At 36.4% G+C, this 23,733-nt stretch overlaps 1 protein-coding gene across 7 annotated transcripts in view; it reads right to left on the bottom strand.

The window, feature by feature from the left end:
- The window catches only part of BCAS3 (BCAS3 microtubule associated cell migration factor), a 562,723-nt gene that overhangs the window by 239,834 nt on the left and 299,156 nt on the right, over positions 1 to 23,733 (bottom strand). For 6 of the 7 annotated variants that reach the window (XM_014790917.2, XM_004434813.3, XM_014790915.2 and 3 more), the window contains one exon: positions 14,625 to 14,722. In XM_014790917.2, the coding sequence (XP_014646403.1) occupies positions 14,625 to 14,722 (98 nt within the window). Of the gene's footprint in view, positions 1 to 7,603; positions 9,019 to 14,624; positions 14,723 to 23,733 lie in introns of those variants that run through there. The other variant, XM_087440869.1, reaches the window with a different exon arrangement.

Raw genomic sequence — 23,733 nt, 5'->3', positions numbered from 1 at the left:
CTGAATAAACTATACAAACCAGAATAATTTTAACACGTGACCAAACAAGTCCAGTGGATGGGATCTGAACAGCTCTTACAACTTTCAAAGCAGCTAAGAACTCTGAGATGTTTATAGTATTAATATTGTAGTGTACAAAGGTCCACTGGGAATCCCACTCATATGCTATGCCATGATAGAAGATCAAGGTGTCACGTCCATTTAGAACTAGAGCTTTTTTGGCTTCTTTTATGCTTTAATCCATATTTTGAAAAAGCAATTAACAATATTTTTAAGAGAAATATAATCACTTTGCCTCCCTCTCCCCTGCCTCCAAATATACAATAAATTGTAAGTTTCAAACACTAGTATTCCTTCAGTTTGCATTTTCCCACAAGTAGATGAAAAAGAAATGTGACCTTGGGCAATCACCATTCTTTAGTGAAAGCATTTTTCAGCTTGAGAAAACATTACCTGACTGAGAGCAGCTTTCCTAGCTGAAAATAAATGTTTACTGCTTAAAGGGTAAGAGTCTCTCTGTGAGCTGCAGGGATACCTAGGTGAGCCAGGAGTACAACAGTCTTCAATCATCAAAATCTTATCAAAGAGGTTTTGCCAATGGCCCCTTAAAATAGAGGTGCCACTCAAAAGTGGAGGTGCTGTATTTCTGCGACTTCTATGATGCACATAGTTTATGATATAAAGAATAAATAAGGATAGTTCCTAGGTCAGATACACACCCTGCCACCTGCTGATTGTATGAAGAAAATCAAGGTAGGCTATTGTGGCCAAGATGCTGTTCAATATCCTGGAAAAAATGAAGGTTTCACAGATTCATATCTTTGCTCTAGCACCTACTAGCTATGCGACAATAGACAAGTTATTTAACATCCCTTAACCTCAGGTTCTTCATTTGTATAAACAAACAAACAAACAATAATAACTTGCAATGGTAACCTGTCAAATTCCGAAAATATGTTAGGCATTGAAAGGAGAGTTTCATTCGTGTTTTGCATGGATATTGCATGCACATGTTCTAAAAGACTACAGTGAAAAGAAAGTCTCCTTATTTCTGTTCCCTAGCGACTCAGCCCCCTCCTAGGAGGCAACTACTGCGTCTAGACAAATGCAAAAATTTGGTTTCAATATTCCATGCTGAAATGTTGAATTCATTAACATTTACTGAGTGCCTATTATGTGTCAGAACCATTCAGGGTGCTGTGGGGAGTACAAAGATGAGCTCACAGTTTAGAATGGGAAATGGTTCCCAACTAACTTTAATATGAGGTGATAAACACAACAGTAAAAGTTTAAGAACAGAGGAGAAAGTAATTAATTTAATCAAGGGGTGAATTGGAATAAAGAGTAAAATTAAGAACAGGTTTCAAGGCAAATGAAAAGTTTCGGGCACCGTACCAAAATTTTACTAAGGTCTCTCTGGCTTACTCCTCTGATTCAGGAATTGGGACCCAAGCATGGCTATAAAAACTCTACTTAGAGGTATTCTCTCATGGCTAACAATTTCTGACAAAGGAAAAGTCAGCTTGATAGGAGAATGTCGAAGGGTTGACTGTGGATGCTGGAAGTGTCCGCTTTAGGTAGAGAGAAACGGAGGGTGAATCTTTTCTCTTTCCAATCATGCAAACATTCTTTATTTGAAAACTATATAAACTCATCTAGAAAAGAGATTACTAACCGGGGAGTTCAATTAAAGTTGCAAGCACAACTTTTGGTATTCTCTACAATCTCAACACTGATCATTTACAGAATAATCATGGTCTTTCCAATATTCTTAGAGCATAAAAATAGGTTTAAGACTCAAAATGCCATGTCTCATAGGGCTGCCTAAAGCATAAGAACAAGTCACTGAACTGCAACGACATTGCCAAAACAGTGGCAATTCTTCAAAAAAACTTTTTGGCTTAATGGAACTTAGATCAGAGGCCTACATACCAATATGCTGGGCCCACGTCTAAGATGGGCTAGCTTAGAAGCCCCCGTATCTATACAGTGATATGTCTGCAAGTTAGCGTCATATAACCAGAAGACAAAAGCAAATCCATTCCTTTCAGGGGATGTTTGCCAGGCTTGACAACAGATCCCAGAAAGCAGGAATTTGCCGCAGTTAATGCTTTATAAAGATGACCTTCAAACACAAATTTCCATGCTAGCCTAATAAGACCAAAGCACAATTGAGTTGACAGCCATAATTCCTTTATTTTTATTATCTGGTTATGTAAAAGCTATCAAAGATGAGAAACATACTACTTAAACATAATGCTACTTTAAAAAAATGACATAAAAGATAATTTGAAACGCTCTGCAAAATATTTCAACTGATCACACAGTTTACCAAAGGCCCAGACAAAGGAACAATGATCATAAACCTAAGGGCAACCCTAATGAAGGGCTCTGGGTTAAAATTATATTTTCTAGGTTTACGTGAGGTAATGGAGGTATAAAGATGCAGCATTATTAAATTATAATCACTTTATGGTATATTTAAAGTGCTATGTTTTATCAGAAATCAACAATGCAACAAATATTGATTATCTGCTCTGTGGCAGGCACCAATATCAGGCATGTGGAAATACAAAGAGCCCCCTGTTCTCAAAGAGCCCTCTATGACAAGGCATTACTTTCCTCCCCCTTTTTCAATGCTTCCTACCCATGGGGTAATCCAATAATAATGCCATCCAACATGACAAAGTAATCTCAATCACAATATACTTAAATGCACCGGTACAAATAGTGACTTAAGAATTGCTACCAGTGTCATCTCCTTCTACTCCCTCTTGCCCACGGATCATGGATGCCACAATATCTGCTTACCCAATTTCTTTTTTCAGCATACATTTAGCTGCAGGCAAAGATCAAACTCAAATGTGTTATCATTTCAAGTTGCACTTCAAATCCAGGTATTTGGATCAACGAAAAAAATTCTATTTTGGTATTCGAAAAACCAGTTACAAGCTGCATAATATTAAAGTCACAACTTTTGCAGGGTATCCAATCGCATCAGAGGTGAGATTTAAACTTCAGCACCCCAAATCCCAAAGATACAATGGTCTAATCCTATAAGAATACCCTGTTTAGTGATAATTACGATAGCCTCTTGAATACTGTGAAGTATGGAAAGAGGGACAAAGCCTCTATTTTTCTTCCCTCCATTCACAACATAGCCCCAAAGTTCTGAATATAAGCATTCTGTAACAACAAGCTACCTTTATAACATCCAGATAATTATAGGTTCAGGTCAAGAACTCTAGACCATATTGATTACATCTCTATGCAATAAGGACCCTCCAGCACTATTTGTATCCACTATAACAGGGACAGCTTTTAAGTATCTGTGACACTGAGAATTTTCAGTCCTATCAATGCCAGAAATGGAAAGCCAATGACGAGTCAGCTCTGTCAGTTGTTGCCTGAAGCAATAAGGACAAGCTGGGAGTCCATCATACCGGAACTTCATCTGCCAGCTGCATTCACACATTTTCACCACCTGAATAGTTGATTCTCTTCAACTCCCACATGGCTCATTTCAGCATACAGTGTTTTGAAATGAATATTTGATCAGGCAGGGTAAAAAGAGGTTTGGACTTATCTGAGGTGTCACCATAATGCACTTCAAGTAATTCTAAGTATCAGGAGCTAGGTGTCTTAAGTCCCACTCTTTGCGTATTTCTGAAATGGACCCGTGATCCTAATTAAATATGATTAAATGAGATAAGTCATGTGAAAACATCTAGCACAGCGTTGGGCACATGGCTATCTATCAATAACTACTGGATTCTCATATCTTTTACTTCTATCTAACAGCAAATATCCTGAAGATTCCTCATAGATCACTGGGAGACAGGGACCTCATACTGCCAAAGAAACTTAAAAATCACCCTAATTTTGTCAAAACTCTAAACCCTCACCCAAATATGAACGTAAGAAATAAAGAAACACAGTAGGCTTATTAAAATTGCTTCATGACTTTTGGATGTCAACAGTTTGACTCTGACGCCTAGGTTTGGTTTTCTTTCTATTTATTCTACTTGGGGTACACTGAATTTCTTGAAACTTTGAGCTGATGTCTTTAATTTCAGAAAATTCTCAGCCCTTCATTTATTTCCTTTGCCCTATTCTCTCCTTCTTGTCATCCATGTGTAACACTTACTCCTATGTTAGACAGTCTAGCATTATCCACACATTTCTCACACTGAGTTCTGTTTTATTTCATTATTTTCTTCTCTCTCTGCTTCAGTTTTGATCATTTTTGACTTGATTTTGATTCCCTGATCCTTTCTTCTTTTCTGCATCCAGTCAGCTATTAAGCCCATTCAATGAACTATTTAAGACATTATATTTTTCAGTTTTAGAATGTCAGTTTGGTTCTTTTATGGATTTTGTCTATCTTTTCCTCATTCTAATAAAGGAATGATACAATATAAAAATGTAGGCGTTCCAATATAGGAATGATACAATATAAGAATGTAGGTTTTCATTAAAAACAAAACACCTACATATAACATATTATTAATAGTGGAATATTAAACGTTTCCCACTAAGATTAAGAAGACAAGAATGTTCAATATCATCCCTTTTATTCAACACTGTACTGGAGGTCTAAGCAAGTATGATAAGGGGGAAAAACAAATAAAAGGTATAAAGATTGGAAGGAATTAAAACCATCTTTATTCACAGATGACATAACTGCATAGTAGAAAATCCAAAGGAATCTACTAGAATTAATACATGAATTTAGAAAGGTTTCTGGATAGAAGTTCAACATACAAAAAGAATTACTGTATTCTATATACTATGAAAAAAATCTGAAAAATGAAATAAAACATGCTATTTATAATAGCATCAAAAACTCAAATAATTGAAGTAAATTTCATAAAATATTTGTAAGACTTCTACTTTGAAATCTAACAAATATTAAGAGTAATTAAAGAAGGCCTAAATAAATGGATAGCTATAAAAGGTTCATGTATTGGAAGATTCAATATTTTTAAGATGTCAATTCTTGGGCTGGCCCCGTGGCTTAGCGGTTAAGTGCGCGCGCTCCGCTGCTGGTGGCCTGGGTTCGGATCCCGGGCGTGCATCGACCCACCACTTCTCCGGCCATGCTGAGGCTGCGTCCCACATACAGCAACTAGAAGGATGTGCAACTACAACATACAACTATCTGCTGGGGCTTTGGGGAAAAATAAATAAATAAATAAAATTATTAAAAAAAAAAAAAAAAAGATGTCAATTCTCCCAAATTTGATCCATACAGTCAATGAAATTCCAATCAAATATTATCTAAATTGCTGTAGAGATGAATACCTATTTAATGTATATGTGTATGTGTGTGAAGGCATATATATATCAGTGGTTTTCAAACATTTTTCGAATCAGGACCCCTTTGTGCTCTTAAAATTGAGAATTCTAAAGAGCTTTTGTTTATGTGTATTATATCTATCAACATTGAAAATATTTATGTATTAACTCATTAAAAAACAAGAAACCCTTTATGTATTAATATAAATGACATTTTTATTAAAAATAATCTCCAGACTAAAAAATAATAGTGAGAAGAGTGACATTTTTACTTTTTTGGGGAGAAACCTTTATAATAGACAACAGGTGGATTCTCATATTAGCTTATGCATTCAATTTGTTATGATATATTGTTTTGGTTGAAGTGTATGAAGACAAGTTGGCCTCATTCAAAAATGTAATTGGAAAAAGATGGAGCTTGTTGAGATTCTGAGCCTTTTCAGATTCTGGGGATATTCTTCTTTAATACGACACTTAACAAGTTAGTTGCAATGATATCTGAAACCATATCAATTAACTTCTGTACTCTGTTAAAAATCCTTTGTCCTATCTTACACTTGGAAAGAGTCCATTATCCATACATAATTTTGTAATAACACAAAATCGGTCATTTGGAAAATACTGCAGATCTTCCAAATGTTGATTTATTTTATTATACAATGTAAACATATCACACTAGTTAATATCACCACCTACCTCATCAGAAATGTCTTTAAGTATTGAGAGCCTGTTAAGCAGACAGTGGTGGAAACCTTGGATACATGGTTTTTAAATGTCCACCTGGAGACTAAAATTTTACCATTGGTAATAAATATTGTCAGGTGTTTTCTTTGAAATGACAGGCTTACTTTGCTTATTTTTGAGAAAATTTCTGCCAATACTCATGTCTGAATAAACAGGTTGTCAGTTGTTCTTTCAAGCAAAATGGTACTCCATGAAAACAGTTGCTAGTTCAGTTCACAACAATCACACAAGTGCGCCTCCTCAAGACAACTATGGTGCATTAATTCCACTGTGATACGTACAGTATTAACAAGAAGGCGCAAGCATCAAAACTTAATAAAATTAATGATTTTTACTGTATCAAAGACATTCTTAAGTAATTATACGTTTCTTTAAAAAAAACTGAGTGGATAGCATTGGCTTCAAACACAGTCTCACACACTGCTTTTACTACGCTAAAATGTCGTCAGTTTTATCTCCTATTGCTTCTCTACCACGTCTACTAAACGTCAACACGGTATAGAAACGAAAGGCAAATAATGATTTCATGTTATTATAAAAATAGTTTTCACTAACAGACACCATGAAAGTGTCATGGGGACTTCCAGAGGTCCACGGACCACACTGTGAACCACTGGTATTTACGTGCACATGCATGTGTATGGAAACGCGAAGAACCTAGAAGAGCCAAGATATACATGAAAAACAAAAGTGAAGACAAACTGTTAGATTTCAAAACTTACTAAAAAGCTACAGGAATTAAGATAGTATGATAGCAGTGTAAAGACAGATATATAGATATATATAGAAAGATATATATCAATGGAATAGAATAGAGAATACAGGAAAAATATGATTTCTTAAAAAGGCATCAATGAAATTCATTGGGGGAAAGGCATATCTTTTTGATAAACAGTGCTGGAGCAACTGGTATCTGTATGGAAGAACCTGAACCCTGATCCTTGACTCATAACGTAATAAAAAATAATTTGAAAATGATCAAAGACCTAAATGCAAAGGCCAAAACTATATAATTACTAGAGAAGAGCATCACTTCAAGACTGTCAGAAAGGGAAAATTTTTTGAGCAAAACATAAAAATAATGGAAAAGTTAGATTTCTGCTTGTCAAGAAACACCAATAAGAAAGTGAAAAGGCAATAAACTTGAAAGAACTTATTTAAAAATATCTGACAAAAGACCTACATCCAAAATCTTTAAAGAACTCCTGAAATTCAATAAAGAGAATAGACCTAATAAAAACTGGCGAAAGTCTTCACAAGTACATTACAAAAGAAGATATTCAAATGGTCAGTAAGTATATTCAAGGTGCTAAATATGAGTATTCATCAGAGAAAAGCAAATTAAAACCACAGTTTACATTCACTAGAATGGCTCATACATTGCTGTTAAGAATGAAAAATAGTATAGTCGTTTTGGAATACTTTCCTGGCAGTTCCTAATAAAGTTAAACGCACGCCTACCTAGTGAGCCAGCAATTCCAGTCTTAGGTATAGGCCCAAAAGATATGAATGCATATGTCAAAAAATGCGTATGTCAAAACAAAAAAAAGACTTCTACAGGAAAGTTTATAACTGATTTATTCATAATAAGCCAAAAGCTGAAAACAACAGGATAACGGATACATAAACTGTGGTATATTCATACTACACTACAAGGTAAAGAAGGAAGTAGTGACACATGTAACATCTGGATGAATCTCCAAAACATGAAGTTGAGTAAAAGAAGCCAGACACAAAAGAGGAGGTACAGAATGATTCCATTTACCTAAAGTTCAATATAGACAAAGCTAATAAATGATGATAAAAGTCACAGTGGTAATCTCTAGGTCAAAGGTAGTATTGACTATAAGGGGCATCAGGGAACTTTCTGGAACGATGTAAATATTCTAATTTTGATCTGAGTGGTGATTACATGGGTATAAAAATTCATCAAGCTGCATGATTAAGATATGTGCATTTTTTCTATATGTAAATTATATTCTAATTTAAAAAAATTCTTCAAAGGTGATTCAAAGTACAGATTTATCATTTTTTTAAGCTGGAAGGGACTTTGTAAATAACCTCCCTTAATTCCCTCATTTTATGGAAGAAAGCCTGGGGTTTTGAAGCAGTTTGCCAAACAGGTAGTTACCGGCAGAGCTGAGACTAGAACCAAAGATTCATAAGTTACTAGTCACTATTCTTTCCACTACACCAAGCTTCTCAAGCAAAACTTTTCCCGGGGAACGATTATTTTCACTTTGATTATTTGCTTTAGCTTTTCTCTGACAGTTTTCAGCAATATCCAGGGGAATATCACAAGCTCTGGTTCCGACTAGTTGCCCGGGTGAGGTCCCAGGCTGCTTTTTAATTGCTCAGTAGGCTTACATATTCAATGGAGAGAGGCTCTTTTGTTTGTTTCTAAGTTTATAGATGGCACCTATAAGCATAAGCCTCTCAGGCTCTTGGACACAATTTAAAATAGTGTGGCATTAACAGTTTGACACTAATGTCACTAAGACAAATGGAATTCCCGGTTCAGACTTAAACAAATTCTAATACTGCCCCCAATATTGTCCCTCTGACACCACAGTCTCAGGCAACAGACTACATAAACAGTCCAGCCTTGTATTAAAGATGGAGTAATAAAGGTACAAAAAAGAAAAGTTGGGTCTTTTCGCCAAAAAGTCTCATGTAAATACGTGGTACTCTGATATATCAACAGTAGGGAGAATTCCATCAATTCCTTCTCAAAATGCTTAGGAAAGACCTAAAGTCATGTCAAGGACGTGGTGCTTGCAGTAGAGAAAGCAAAGGCAAGCTTTTAGTTGACACAAAGATTTATTCAAAGAAGCAATGTGTCATCAGAAAAAACTTTCCCAACAGCTTCTTCTGCTTCTGTTTACAGTTTCTTCATCCTCAAGTGGGACACTCATTTTTTTCTTAATTGTGCTGAATTTTTCCACACTGTTAACTTGAATTTCATCTTCTAACATCCTATAAATATTAGAAAGAAGAACGAGAGGAATATTTAAATCAGAAGGAGAGAGATGCGGCTGAGCACTTTCCTGATGGGCAAACCAGGTCTTTTCCTTTTGTTGTTAATCTCTAAAACTTACTTTTGTTCTATACAGACAGCAGGTACACCATTAGATTAGAGTTGAAATAATGCATAAATGTCCTCATTTCTAACAAAAAAGCCAATCTTAATATCTGAGTTTGAATATTTACTAACTGTTTCAAGTATAAATAGTGTCAAAGTAAACTTACTGACCTCTTTTTTCCCCTCTGAGGGACTGTTCACAGGTCAGGACTAAGCCTTCTTTTAATTTCACCCTCATCCATAATCCTCTTACTGATCCCACATAGGCTTTGAATACCCAAGGAACAAGCATGCCTGGAGTTTTCGTCACCTTATAATCACAAAGAATATCTGGAACTCTATTAAATGAAAACCACGTCATTTATTCAAAGAAATATCTCAATATTTCTAAAGAATGTTATATTCTTTATATCTGGGAATTATTTTAGAAAACAATTTGAAAACCTCCCTGCCAAAAAAGACGAAACATTTTTGCATAGGGAACCTTAAAGTCTTTTTACAGATGCAGAGAAGAATGGCTAGGTAGGAAATATGACTTGTTGAAGGTTTCAGGAAAAGTTCAAGAGCATGATTATAATGTCATGGCTTCTGTCACTCAGCTCTAGTTTTAAAATCACAGAGCTAAGTGGCCTCACCATGGTAGACTGAATGATGTTTCTTACAAATCTCTTTGCTTCTTACCACCAGCATTTCTTGTGCCTCTGATGGCTTTAAGATACAATGACTAAGTTTGTCTGCCTCAGACTGCAATGACAACGGTAGACACAATGAAATATAATCCTTAGGAATATTCTTCTCTCAGCATCAGAAAAATCTCTGTAAGATAAAAGCATCCTCTATAAGAATGTGCCTCCTGCAGAGATTTGACTGCTCAAATAATCTCCTTGTTGCCTACCCAATCATACTTCTCTAATAAGTATTATTCGTTTTTTTAAAGGCGATGCACCAAATACCAAATACACAAAGCAGATACAAAGGATGATTATAAAATCAACGAAATCAAACAAGTTTGGGTTTTTAAGTGTATCATTTTCTGCTGCAAACAAATTATTATTATTATTATTTTTGTGTGTGTGAGGAAGGTCAGCCCTGAGCTAACATCCATGCAAATCCTCCTCTTTTTGCTGAGGAAGACTGGCCCCGAGCTAACATCCGTGCCCATCTTCCTCCACTTTATGTGGGACGCCGCCACAGCATGGCCTGACAAGCGGTGTGTCAGTGCGCGCCTGGGATATGAACCCCAGCCACCAGCAGCGGAGCACGCGCACTTAACCACTGCGCCATGGGGCCAGCCCCAAACAAATTATTTTGATGTTGGGAAAAACTGGGTGCTGAAAAATTGTCTCCTGAATTAATTAATTTCCTAGAAATTTATTTAGATTACTTCAATTGTACAACAAAAATAATATTGCTTGTGAGTCAAGAACAATAACAAACACCAGGTCTGCAACTTTCTCACTATTTATTGAAATGCTCTATGTAACACTAATACCTTATGTGTCAATGCCTACTCTAAAGGATAAGAACTGATCTTACTTATCTGTCACAATTTTCCTTCTCCTACTGTCATCTTCCTCAAGAATATACAGAAATGCTGCTCCCACCACTTCTAATAACATTTTCTCTATAAAATGTTTACTTTAGCAGAGTTTGACAAAGATGTCTGCTCTTCATACGAGCCACACATTAGTTAGTCTTTAAATCTCAGTTGCTTTGAGTTCTTTCTTGGTAAACATCAATTTCCATGGTAAAACTACAAACCAGGACAAACAAACTTAGGATGAACCAGATCTTTCTAGGCGATTTGTGTGGATGACTCAAAAGCATCACACTAGAGTTGTTATTAAGTTATCCAACAGGTACAGCCTACAAGACTTGGAACAAGAACATCAGTCACCAATGTGGGAAGCAAAGTTTGAACAGGACATCGACGACTATCTTTCTATTTTTTCTTTAGATCGTATAACTTTATCAAAAGAAGGACACATGTTATAAAGGACAAACAATGGGAAGAAGTTCTTAGGTACCTAACCAGAAGAAATGTACAGAGAGGAAAAAAAAGGTAAGTAAGCCATGCAGAGTTTTGTCTGGAAATGCTGTCTGTGATTCAGACACAATTATGTTAATTAATTGGACATGGGAAAATGGAACAATTCTTTCAAATCCCTTTTGGTCTGGGTAGCCTGTGTGTAAGGGTAAATTCCTATCAAGTCCACTTCCAGAATGGTCTTCTCCTTAGTCAAGAAGACAATTATCTAAACTCAAAATCTTAGGTAGAATAACGTCTTTTGAATCACCAAAGATCAGGCGAAACATGATATGAGAATAGCACTACATATAAAGCAGTTATAGATCTGCTGAGTCTAAAATACACATATTTATATAGAGACTGTAAGAAGCTGGTTCACAGGTATTTAAAGGCATAGAATGTAATTACACTGTACCTAAATCACCAAAGTTAATAAGCAAAAAACATGTATTTTAGGAAATGTGTTTTTATGTAAAGGAGTGAAGCACAGATATACTAGATGATCAAGAAATTGTGAAAAAAAAATTTCCTAGCAAAAGTGGCACAATGCTCTCCTGACCTCTTTTAGTTTCAACAGAATAACACTGTCAGATTAATAGGTAGATATCTAAAACATAACAAGCAGACCGAAGGTTTACATAAAATATTTTCACTTTGAAAACTGTAGCAACCGTCAAAAGATTTAAACATATCACATTAAAGTTTTCAATTCTATGCCTCTGAAAATGAAATATAATATGAAAAATAATTATACCACCACTAGTTTAGACAGAGAAAAAGCTGTCACTAAAATAGAGGGACAGTTGGGCCAGCCCCGTGGCTTATTGGTTAAGTGCGCGCGCTCCATTGCTGGCGGCCCAGGTTCGGATCCCGGGCGCGCACCGACGCACCACTTCTCCGGCCATGCTGAGGCCGCGTCCCACATACAGAAGCTAGAAGGATGTGCAGCTATGACATACAACTATCTACTGAGGCTTTGGGGGAAAAATAAATAAAATAAAATAAAAAAATAAAAATAAAATAGAGGGACAGCTATAACATAGGAACAATTAAAAAGACAACACACGTAGTTGTATAAATTGCTTGAAGGTAAGACAAAGCAATAAAGCCCGATAAGAGGAGGCGTCACATTGGTCATATCTCTAAGCAAGGGCAATCAATACTCCAGATAAGCATTTTCACAATATGCAGCTAACTTCAACGCATGGGTCATAATCAGAGAAGCACTTCCTGATTCAGGAGCAATTATAAAAATTTATTAGACTCTTTTTAACAGAAGACTCTAAAAGAGAATTTTCCTATAAACTTCTTTCCATAAAGAACCCAAACCATTTAGCCTCTATCTTGTTAAACATCAATAGATAAATAAGTCTGTTACAACAGTGGTCCCATTAGATAAAGTTTCCCCAACAAAATATTAGGCACTCACTTAAAAAATGTATTGAATGAAAGGGAACCAAACCATTTGAGAGGTAGAGAATTATTCATAAAAGTCCATTTCCTCATCTATGGGATTTCTTTAGCTCAAAGAGACAGCAGCACACACATTTCATTGCTCTGGCTGTTTTCAGAAAGAAACTAGGGCTTTATGGAATGAAAACAGGCCTAGAAAAACAACAATAGAGCTTAGTCACCAAGAAGTCCTTTCTCTTCTCAAAAGACTGGTATTTTCAGGTAAATGCTCATAGCTGTAGAACAATATCCTAGAAATTCCTACGATGTGTCTCTGATGGAAATGCCAGGAAATCAAGAGCAAAGATCTAATTCCTTATTCAAACATCAACTTCAAAACTCCTTGTAACAGAGTTAAACAAAACTATGGTTGCAATATTTCATGGAGGCTCCTCTCGGTTTCATGAGATAACTTTACAAAGAGGTAAAACTGCTACATGATAAACATGGAGTATTACCTCAGACTATAACATTGAATATGGCAACTTTTAATAACACACATGGTAACTGCTTTAGTAACATGCATTTCATTTGAGTGGTAGCTAGTCACTTGACTCTAAAACATCAATAATATGGCAGTTTACAAATGTTAAAAATCCCTAACACCACCTACTATTGTAATCTTGAATAAAATACTTCAGGTTAAAAGACATCATTTCCAGGATTCACAATTGTAAGTGATAATTCCATATGAGCAGGATCTGTTAGCATTCTCAGATTGAAACTACCAAAAAGATTTACTGTTTAATTCACCTATCTCAATATCTCATTCAATGCAGGGAAGCAAGGACAGAGACTCGACACATTTCTGTGCTTGTTTCCAGGGGACAACCATGGTTGCCAAGTCATAGCAGAGGAATGAGTATGAGTCCTCAAGTTAAGAGTCTACATTAAAAATGAAGACACGGCCCGAGATGTGGACAGCTCAGTCAGACACCAGACACAATCCACTGCCAAAAAAAAATCAGAAAGCTAAGAAAACGTACAAAACCCGTTCGCTTTCAAACTTCAAAATACATCCAGCGACAGAATCAGAAACAGAAGCTTTGGTTTTTTAAAAGTGACCTTCACAAATCAGTTTTGTGTTTGTTTCCATTTTCTTTCACAGTTTAAGCCTCAATCAAATCAGTAGTCTCTAGGGATTTTGAAACTGCTATAGATTAAAATCCTGTCTGACTCAACTGTTTGACTAATGCCAAGTATTTAATAATTCTACTTGTAAGATACTATTTTTGATGAAACCCTGCTGTATGCTATCTTCAGATGCTCCGCAGCTGCACCATAATATAAAGCATCACTGTCTTTATTTTCTTTATCACTGCATTTAGAAATGAGAAAATGTATTATTATAAACAGTTCTATTATTTGGCAGATCTGGCAGAAAACAGTTACACTATAATACTAATTTAGTCACTACCACCTACAAAGCAAAGATCTACTTCCAGGTACTAATGATACATATTCATGGCTTGGTTCCAAGGATAGGAAGTTAATAACTGTGACAGATAGACCACAGTTAAGTTAATGAATTTCTAAACTTTATGCTTTCAATAATAAAACCATTTAAGCTATAGCATTTGGACTCTCTACTTCCACACATCAGGCACTTTGATACTCAACAGGTTGAGTAAATTGAATCCATATATTGTATTTACGTTCTCTGTCAAGGTTGCTTCTCCACATTTGAGAGATCAAAGGCAAAACAGTCATCAACCCTGTAGCCTTCAATACTGTGTTCATTACATTTAATCAAGTGCCAACTCCACTGCATCATTCACCAACCTTAACAATATTTAAATGCATGGCATTGTTTAGCAACAAATGCAGGCACAGCATGGTTTTAACACACACCACACAGACACACACACACACACACACGTACACACACATGCACACATATCCACAGACAAACAAAAAACAAAAAGGAAGGCAAAAAAAAATCGTTCTCTACATTGTGCAAGAAAAGAAACAAAAACTGCACAGAACTACCCAGGAAACATTTTGGAGATGGTTTTCTACCTGAGGCAGCATCAATCACGGTGGAAATTCCCCTTCGATCAGAGACTGGACGGGATGACCCTGGCATGCTGACTGGGTCAGAGCGGACCGGTTGGATCCTGCAATGCAATTTAATTTAATTCACATATGTTACTGGCATCCAAACTGTCGCTCACTACAACAGACCTTAAATCAGGAATGCTGGAATAGCCCAATCCATTAAAGAACCATTCATTCTAAAACAGGGCAAACAGAGGAGCTGTAGTCCCTAATTCTTGCACAAGGCTAAAGCACAGCCAACATTCCCTATGCTCCATACTCCTTCTTCTCTTTGCATGTTATTCAACAGATTTTAAATAAGGGATTGAAAAATTAATGGTAATTTAAAGGGATAAATTAAGTAAAATAGGAGAGGAAACAAAATACTTTATACTGAAACCTTTAGCGTTTGCAAAGGACGGAAATGAAAAGTTTTCAGAATCTTCAAATTCATGAATAGCACCATAACTACTAATGCCTTCCATAAAAGGCAGCAATACTAGATACAAAATTTTGAGTAACTCCCTTAAAATCCTTAATGCAAGTTACTTTATATTTGACAACAAGCATGGGATAACACAGCTGTGTTGGGATGTAGCTGCCAGGGTTTTAGCTAGGATTGCTACTATCTAACCAAGTTACTTCTATAAAATTACCAATTAGCATATAAGAATCAATTAGAGTCTGAGCAAAACTGCAATTTAACACATACAATTTCAAGTTGCTTAAGAATGATAAATATATAAATGCCAAGAGTCTGTTTCCAGCTGTATTAAATTAATACTATTAACATAAAAATATCTGTATGACTAAAAGATTTGAGAGTCCCAGGCAACTTAAAGAAATAAAAACTTGTTATGACAATATAAGCAAGCATTTTTGGTAATTCATTCATTCAATAAGTATTTGCTGAATATTAATCGTGTGTCAGTATTATTCTAGGAACAAGCAGAAACAAAAAACATGGAAGTACAAGGTCTATGTATGGATATATGGTTTAGCACATTCATGACTGATGCAGAAGAAAACTTAAGTGTGAAAATGAATGAAATAGGCAAGAAAAGCTCAGAATGAGGAAATGGAGGAATGAATGCATGGTCCACAGAAGATTGAGAAGATCTTGTGGAGCTGGAACAGGAATTGGATCTGTATACAGTAATAGGATATTAAGCAGAGGAGCAAGAAGTGCCCTTTAAGCAGAGAAGTAGAACAAGAGAACACTTGGATTTGTGACTGAGCATGATAAACGCAGGACATCTTAAGAAGCGTGATTTGGCTGAAGCAGAGAGCTCATAGTGGATATTGGTGTAAGATAAGAGGTTGATAAGCACCACGGGACAGATTTTAGAAGCCTGAAGTGCCAAGTATGGATGCAGAAAAAGAGCGGTTATTGAAAGCACCTTTGAATGTACGTGTATTTGTTGTGTGAAAGAAAGAAACGGGAGGGAGAAGAACAATGATGCATTTGATCTAGTACTGGAAGTTGGAAATTTTTTTTTTTTTTTTTTGGTGAAGGAGATCAGCCCTGAGCTAACATCCATGCTAATCCTCCTCTTTTTGCTGAGGAAGACCGGCTCTGAGCTAACAAGTATTGCCAATCCTCCTCCTTTTTTTTTTTTCCTTCCCCAAAGCCCCAGTAGATAGTGGTATGTCATAGCTGCACATCCTTCTAGTTGCTGTATGTGGGACGCGGCCTCAGCATGGCCGGAGAAGCGGTGCGTCGGTGCACGCCCAGGATCCGAACTCGGGCCGCCAGTAGCAGAGCGCGTGCACTTACCTGCTAAGCCATGGGGCCGGCCCTGGAAATGCTGATACACAAATACTGATCACTGCTATAGTGGACAATATGGTGTACTACCCAATATTCATTCTACCTCAGCTTATTTTTCTAAGCCACTCATGGTAATCCCATCATCTCATGCAGAGATTAATTAGCTCTGGGATGGGCTAGGCAAATTTGGGCCAGTGAGAAAAGAGGAGTACTTCATTTGAAGTTTCTGGAAAACATGTTTTCTGGTGCTTAAGAGAAACAAGAAGCTAGCCTGTGAGATATGGTCAGTTCATCCAAAGTCAAGGCCCCCCCCGGTCTAAACAACTTATGTGGGCTAATAAATTTCCTATTATTAATTCAGTGTATATTAGGGTTTCCAAATAATCCAGAGTTGTGGGTGGGGTGTGGATGGGGCTATAGATGAAACAAGGCTGCCCATGAATTGACGCATTGAAGCTGGGCAACAGATACACGGAGGTTTATTCTATTATTCTCTTAACTACATATTTGCATATGTTTGAAATTTTTCCATAATTTAAAAAAGAGTAAAATAAAAACAAACTGGTAGAAGTGATGGAAACGTTTTGGAATTAGACAGTGAGGATGTTGTACAACATAGTGAAGAAACTAAAAACCGATGAATTGTACAGTGAATTTTATGTTATATGAATTATATATCAATTAAAACAAAGCAACATGAATAAGGTCTGAGGACCTAATGTATCACATGGTGACTACAGTTGATAACACTGTATTGTATAATTGAAAGTTGCTAAAAGAGTAGAACTTAAATGTTTTCACATAAAAAAATCAAAACATATTATATATAAAATATGTGAGCTGATGAATGTGTTAATTAGATGAAAAAATAAAATAAAATAAAACATAACCAATTTCTCAGGAGCTAAGCTTGAGTGGAAAACTAGATTTAGAATTTCAGTTTGGAGACGTAGCTGACCTACCTAATACGTAGACACAAGCACAGGGAAAGAGGCAAAATGAGGAGGCAAAGGAATACATTCCAAGTAAGAGAACAGGACAAAACTTCAGAAAAGGAACTAAGTGAAACAGAAATGAGCAACCTACCCAACAGAGAGTTCAAACAAACAGTGTTAAGGATGCTCACTGACCTGGGGAGAAGAATAGATGAACTCAGTGAGAATGTCAACAAAGAAATGGAAGATAGAAAAAAGAACCAATCAGAAATGAAGAATACAATACTGGAAATGAAAAATTGACTAGATGGACTCAAAAGCAGAGTAGAGGATACAGAAGAACGGATCTACGAGCTGGACGAAAGACTAGAAGAAATAAACCAAGCTGAACAGGTAAAAGAGAAAAGAATTAAAAAGAGTGGGGACAGTTGAGGGACCTCTGGGACAACATCAAGCGCACTAACATCTGTGTTATAGGTGTCCCGGAAGGAGAAGAGCGAGACAAAGGGGCAGAGAATCTATTTCAAGAAATAATAGATGAAAACTTCCCTAACCTAAGGAAGGAAACAGACATCCAGGTACAGGAAGCACAGAGAGCCCCAAACAAGATAAACCCAAAGAGGCCCACACCAAGACACATCATAATGAAAATGTCCAGAATTAAAGATAAAGAGAGAATCCTAAAAGCTGCAAGAGAAAGACAAGTTACATACAAAGGAAACCCCATAAGGCTATCAGCTGACTTCTCAGCAGAAACCTTACAGGCTAGAAGAGAGTGGCACGATATATTTAAAGTGCTAAAAGGAAAAAACTTACAGCCAAGAATACTCTACCCAGCAAGGTTATCATTCAAAATGGAAGGAGAGATCAAAATTTTCCCAGACAAGCAAAAATTAAAGGAGTTTGTCAACAAGAAATCAGTGCTACAAGAAATGTTAAAGGGACTGATTTAAGGGGAAAAAAGAAGACCACAAATAGGAAAAAGTATCTATTTCCATGATAAGAACGTAATGGATACAAATGCACAAAAAAGAGGTTAGATATGATATCAAAAACATAAAAGGAGGGAGGAGGGGAGTTAAAGAGTAGAGCTTTCAGACAGAGGTCAAACTAAAGAGACCATCAATTCTGTATAGAAGTAGAAAGAAACAGAGAGGGACTACTAAAACACTGAGGAAAAAAAAAAAGTTAAAAAATGGCAGTAAGTACATACTTATCAATAGCTACTTTAAACGTCAATGGACTAAATGCTCCAATTAAAAGGCATAGGGTGGCTGACTGGATAAAACAACAAGACCCATATATATGCTGCATACAAGAGACACACTTCAGACCTAAAGACACTCACAAACTGAAAGTGAAGGGATGGAAAAAGATACTCCATGCAAATGGCAATGAAAAGAAAGCTGGGGTAGCAATACTCATATCAGACAAAATAGACTTTAAAACAAAAACTGCAAAAAGAGACAAAGAAGGGCATTACAAAATGATCACGGGAACAATCCAACAAGAGGATATAACACTTGTAAATATCTACGCACCCAATGTAGGTGCACCTAAATATATAAAGCAATTATTAACAGACATAAAAAGAGAAATAGACAGTAACACAATAATAGTAGGGGACTTTAACACTCCACTTACACCAACGGATAGATCATCCAAACAGAAGATCAATAAGGAAACATTGGCCTTAAATAACACACTAGAACAGATGGACCTAGTAGATATATACAGAGCATTCCATCCAAAAACCGAAGAATACACGTTCTTTTCAAATGCACATGGAACATTCTCCAGGATTGATCACAAATGAGGCCACAAAACAAGTCTCCATAAATTTAAGAAGATTGAAATAATACCAAGCATCTTTTCTGACCACAACGGTATGAAACTAGAAATCAACTATAGGAAGAAAATCAGAAAAGCCACAAATACATGGAGATTAAACAAAATGCTACTGAACAACGACTGGGTCAACGAAGAAATCAAAGGAGAAATCAAAAAATACCTGGAGACAAATGAAAATGAAAATACGACATGCCAGAATTTATGGGATACAGCAAAAGCGGTTCTAAGAGGGAAGTTTATAGCAATACAGGCCTATCTCAACAAACAAGAAAAATCTCAAATAAACAATCTAACAATGCACCTAAAGGAACTGGAAAAGGAAGAACAAACAAAGCCCAAAATCAGTAGAAGAAGGGAAATAATAAAAATCAGAGCAGAAATAAATCAAATAGACTAAAAAAAAAATAGAAAAAATTAATAAAACCAAGAGCTGGTTCTTTGAACAGATAAACAAAATTGACAAACCTTTAGCTAGACTCACCAAGAAAAAAAGAGAGAAGGCACAAATAAGTAAAATCAGAAATGAAAGAGGAGAAATTACAACAGACACCTCAGAAATACACAAGATTATAAGAGAATACTATGAAAAGCTATATGCCAACGAATTTGACAATCTGGAAGAAATGGATAAATTCTTAGAATCATATAACCTTCCAAAACTGGATCAAGAAGAAATAGAGAATTTGAACAGACCAATCACCAGTAAGGAGACTGAAACAGTAATCAACAACCTCCCCAAAAATAAAAGTCCAGGACCAGATGGCTTCCCTGGTGAATTCTACCAAACATTCAAAGAAGACTTAATACCTATCCTTCTCAAACTCTTCCAAAAAATTGAGGAGGAGGGTAAGCTCCCTAACTCATTCTACGAAGCTGACATTACCCTGATACCAAAACCAGACAAGGACAACACAAAAAAAGAAAATTAAAGGCCAATATCACTGATGAACATTGATGCAAAAATCATCAACAAAATACTAGCAAATCGCATACAACAATACATTAAAAAGATTATACACCATGATCAAGTGGGATTTATTCCAGGTATGCAGGGATGGTTCAACACTAGCAAATCAATCAACGTAATACACCACATTAATAAAATGAAGAATAAAAATCACATGATCATCTCAATAGATGCAGAGAAAGCATTTGACAAGATACAGCATCCATTTATGATAAAAACTCTGAATAAAATGGGTATAGAAGGAAAGTACCTCAACATAATAAAGGCCATATATGACAAACCCACAGCTAATATCAACCTCAATGGTGAAAAACTGAAAGCTATCCCTCTAAGAACAGGAACCAGACAAGGATGCCCACTGTCACCACTCCTATTTAACACAGTACTGGAAGTCCTAGCCAGAGCAATCAGGCAAGAAAAAGAAATAAAAGGAATCCAAATTGGAAAGGAAGAAGTGAAACTCTCACTATTTGCAGATAACATGATTTTATATATAGAAAACCCTAAAGAATCTACCAAAAAACTTTTAGAAGTAATAAATGAATATGGTAAAGTTGCAGGATACAAAATCAACATACAAAAATCAGTTGCATTTCTATACACTAACAACGAAGTAGCAGAAAGAGAAATTAAGAATACCATCCCATTTACAATTGCAACAAAAAGAATAAAATACCTACGAATAAACTTAACCAAATAGGTGAAAAATCTGTACACTGAAAACTATAAAACATTGCTGAAAGAAATTGAAGAAGACACAAAGAAATGGAAAGATATTCTGTGCTCTTGGATTGGAAGAATTAACATAGTTAAGATGTCCATACTTCCTAAAGTCATCTATAGATTGAATGCAATCCCTATCAAAGTTCCAACAACATTTTTCACAGAAATAGAACAAAGAATCCTAAAATTTATATGGAACAACAGAAGACCCCGAATAGCTAAAGGAATCCTGAGAAAAAAGAACAAAGCTGGAGGTATCACACTCCCTGATTTCAAAATATACTACAAAGCTATAGTAACCAAAACAGCATGGTACTGGCACAAAAACAGACACACAGATCAATGGAATAGAATCGAAAGCCCAGAAATAAACCCACACATCTATGGACAGCTAATCTTTGACAAAGGAGCCAAGAACATACAATGGAGAAAAGAAAGTCTCTTCAACAAATGGTGCTGGGAAAACTGGATAGCCACATGCAAAAAAATGAAAGTAGACCCTTACATTACACCATACACAAAAATTAACTCATTAAAATGGATTAAAGACTTGAATGTAAGACCTGAAACTATGAAAATTCTAGAAGAAAACAGGCAGTACGCTCTTCGACATCGGTCTTAGCAACATATTTTCAAGCACCATGTCTGACCGGGCAAGAGAAACAATAGAAAAAATAAACAAGTGGGACTACATCAAACTAAAAAGCTTCTGCACAGCAAAGGAAACCATCAATAAAACAAAAAGACAACCTAACAACTGGGAGAAGATATTTGCAAACCATACATCTGATAAGGGCTTAATCTCCAAAATTTATAAAGAACTGATGCATCTCAACAACAAAAAAACTAACAACCCAATTAAAAAATGGGCAAAAGACCTGAACAGACATTTCTCCAAAGAAGATATACAGATGGCCAACAGACACATGAAAAGATGTTCAAAATCATTAACTATCAGGGAAATGCAAATCAAAACTACAATGAGGTATCACCTTACGCTCGTCAGAATGGCTATAACTAACAAGACAGGAAACAACATGTGTTGGAGAGGATGTGGAGAGAAGGGAACTCTCGTACACAGCTGGTGGGAGTGCAAACTGGTGCAGCCACTATGGAAAACAGTATGGAGATTCCTCAAAAGATTAAGGATAGAACTACCATATGATTCAGCTATTCCACTGCTGGGTATTTATCCAAAGAACTTGAAAACACCAGTGTGTAAAGATACATGCACCCCTGTGTTCACTGCAGCGTTATTCACAATAGCCAAGACCTGGAAGCAACCTAAGTGCCCATCAAGGGACGAATGGATAAAGAAGATGTGGTATATATACACAATGCAATACTACTCAGCCATGAGAAACGATGAAATCCAGCCATTTGTGACAACATGGATGGACATTGAGGGTATTATGCAAAGTGAAATAAGTCAGAGGGAGAAGGTCAAATACCATATGATTTCCCTCATTAAGTAGTAGATAATAACAACAACAAACAAACACATAGAGACAGAGATTGGACTGGTGGGTACGAGAGGGGAAGGAAGGAGGGCCAAAGGGATAATTCGGCACATGTGTGTGGTGATGGATTGTAATTAGTATTTGGGTGGTGAACATGATGTAATCTATGCAGAAATAGAAGTATAATGATGTACATCTGAAATTTACACAATGTTATAAACCAATGTTACTGCAATAAACAAAAAATTAAAAAAAAAAAGAATTTCAGTTTCTTTTACATTATGTATTTCTCAGGTCTATTAATAAATATTTCATTGACCTTTTTTACATTTTTAAACCCTGCTCCACGTAAGGAGCTCCTATGAGGTTAAGCCATGCCTGATTCCCATGTGGATATGGCAGTCAACATTACACCTGCCTGCTCCTCATTTTGGTTAGGATACAAGGAGCCAGACTCTCACAGCAGCACACAATTCTGAGTAATCTCTTATGGGGTACAGGACAGGGTACTGGGTGTAAAGGGTCAGTTGAGCCAAAAAAATCTAAACAAAGGCTTCACAATTTAAAGGAGAAAGTAAGGCCAACAGCCATAGTGCCATTGTGCATAAGCCTAAAGAAATATAGAAGGAAGAGGGGCGAGGAGCTGGGATAGAGTGATGGTAAACAGGAATGAGGGGAATATAAATGGTTGGATTTCTAATTGGATGCTGGGTGGGTATCGGTACTAAACAGGATACTTGTAATCGAAATGCTGTGAGTCATATCTGAATTTCCCATCAAAATTGTGTTCTAATGGGGGTCGAGGGCTTAACCAAGTGACTATATGCTCAAATTTTTAAATATAAATTACAAGTGCAATCAAAAGAAATTTATAAACCTAAGACCCAATATAAAGGTTTCTAAAGTTTATATGTGTCCAATAAACAGGACAAAATTCTAATCAAATGTAAACAATTTAAAGTCCCTTAGATAACAAATACAAGGAGCTCTTTAGTATAAGGAAAAGGAAAGTCCCTAAGGAAAATTCTGGAAGGATTTCAGGAACGTAGCTTTGTCTGAAGAAGCAAGTTAGAGAGCTCTTAGACAAAGGATTATGTCTGAAGTAATGAGTAACTAAGAAAGCTGGAAGAGGTTACAAAACAAAAGAACAGAGCTGTATATACAGGAGCTAGAGATGTCCTCCAAAGAAAAGGGACAGGGTCAGGGCCAGCCTGGTGGCGCAAGCGGTTAGGTGCACGGGCTCTGCTGCAGTGGCCCAGGGTTCGCCGGTTCGGATCCCGGGCACACACCAACGCGCTGCTTGTCAAGCCATGCTGTGGCGGCGTCCCATATAAAGAAGGGGAAGATGGGCATGGATGTTAGCCCAGGGCCAGTCTTCCTCAGC

Source organism: Ceratotherium simum, chromosome 16 (assembly GCF_057802395.1).
Source record: "Ceratotherium simum simum isolate JZ-2026a chromosome 16, ASM5780239v1, whole genome shotgun sequence".
NCBI lineage: Eukaryota > Metazoa > Chordata > Mammalia > Perissodactyla > Rhinocerotidae > Ceratotherium > Ceratotherium simum.
The sequence above is the reverse complement of the archived record's forward strand: the minus strand, read 5'-3'. Positions and strand labels throughout refer to the sequence as shown.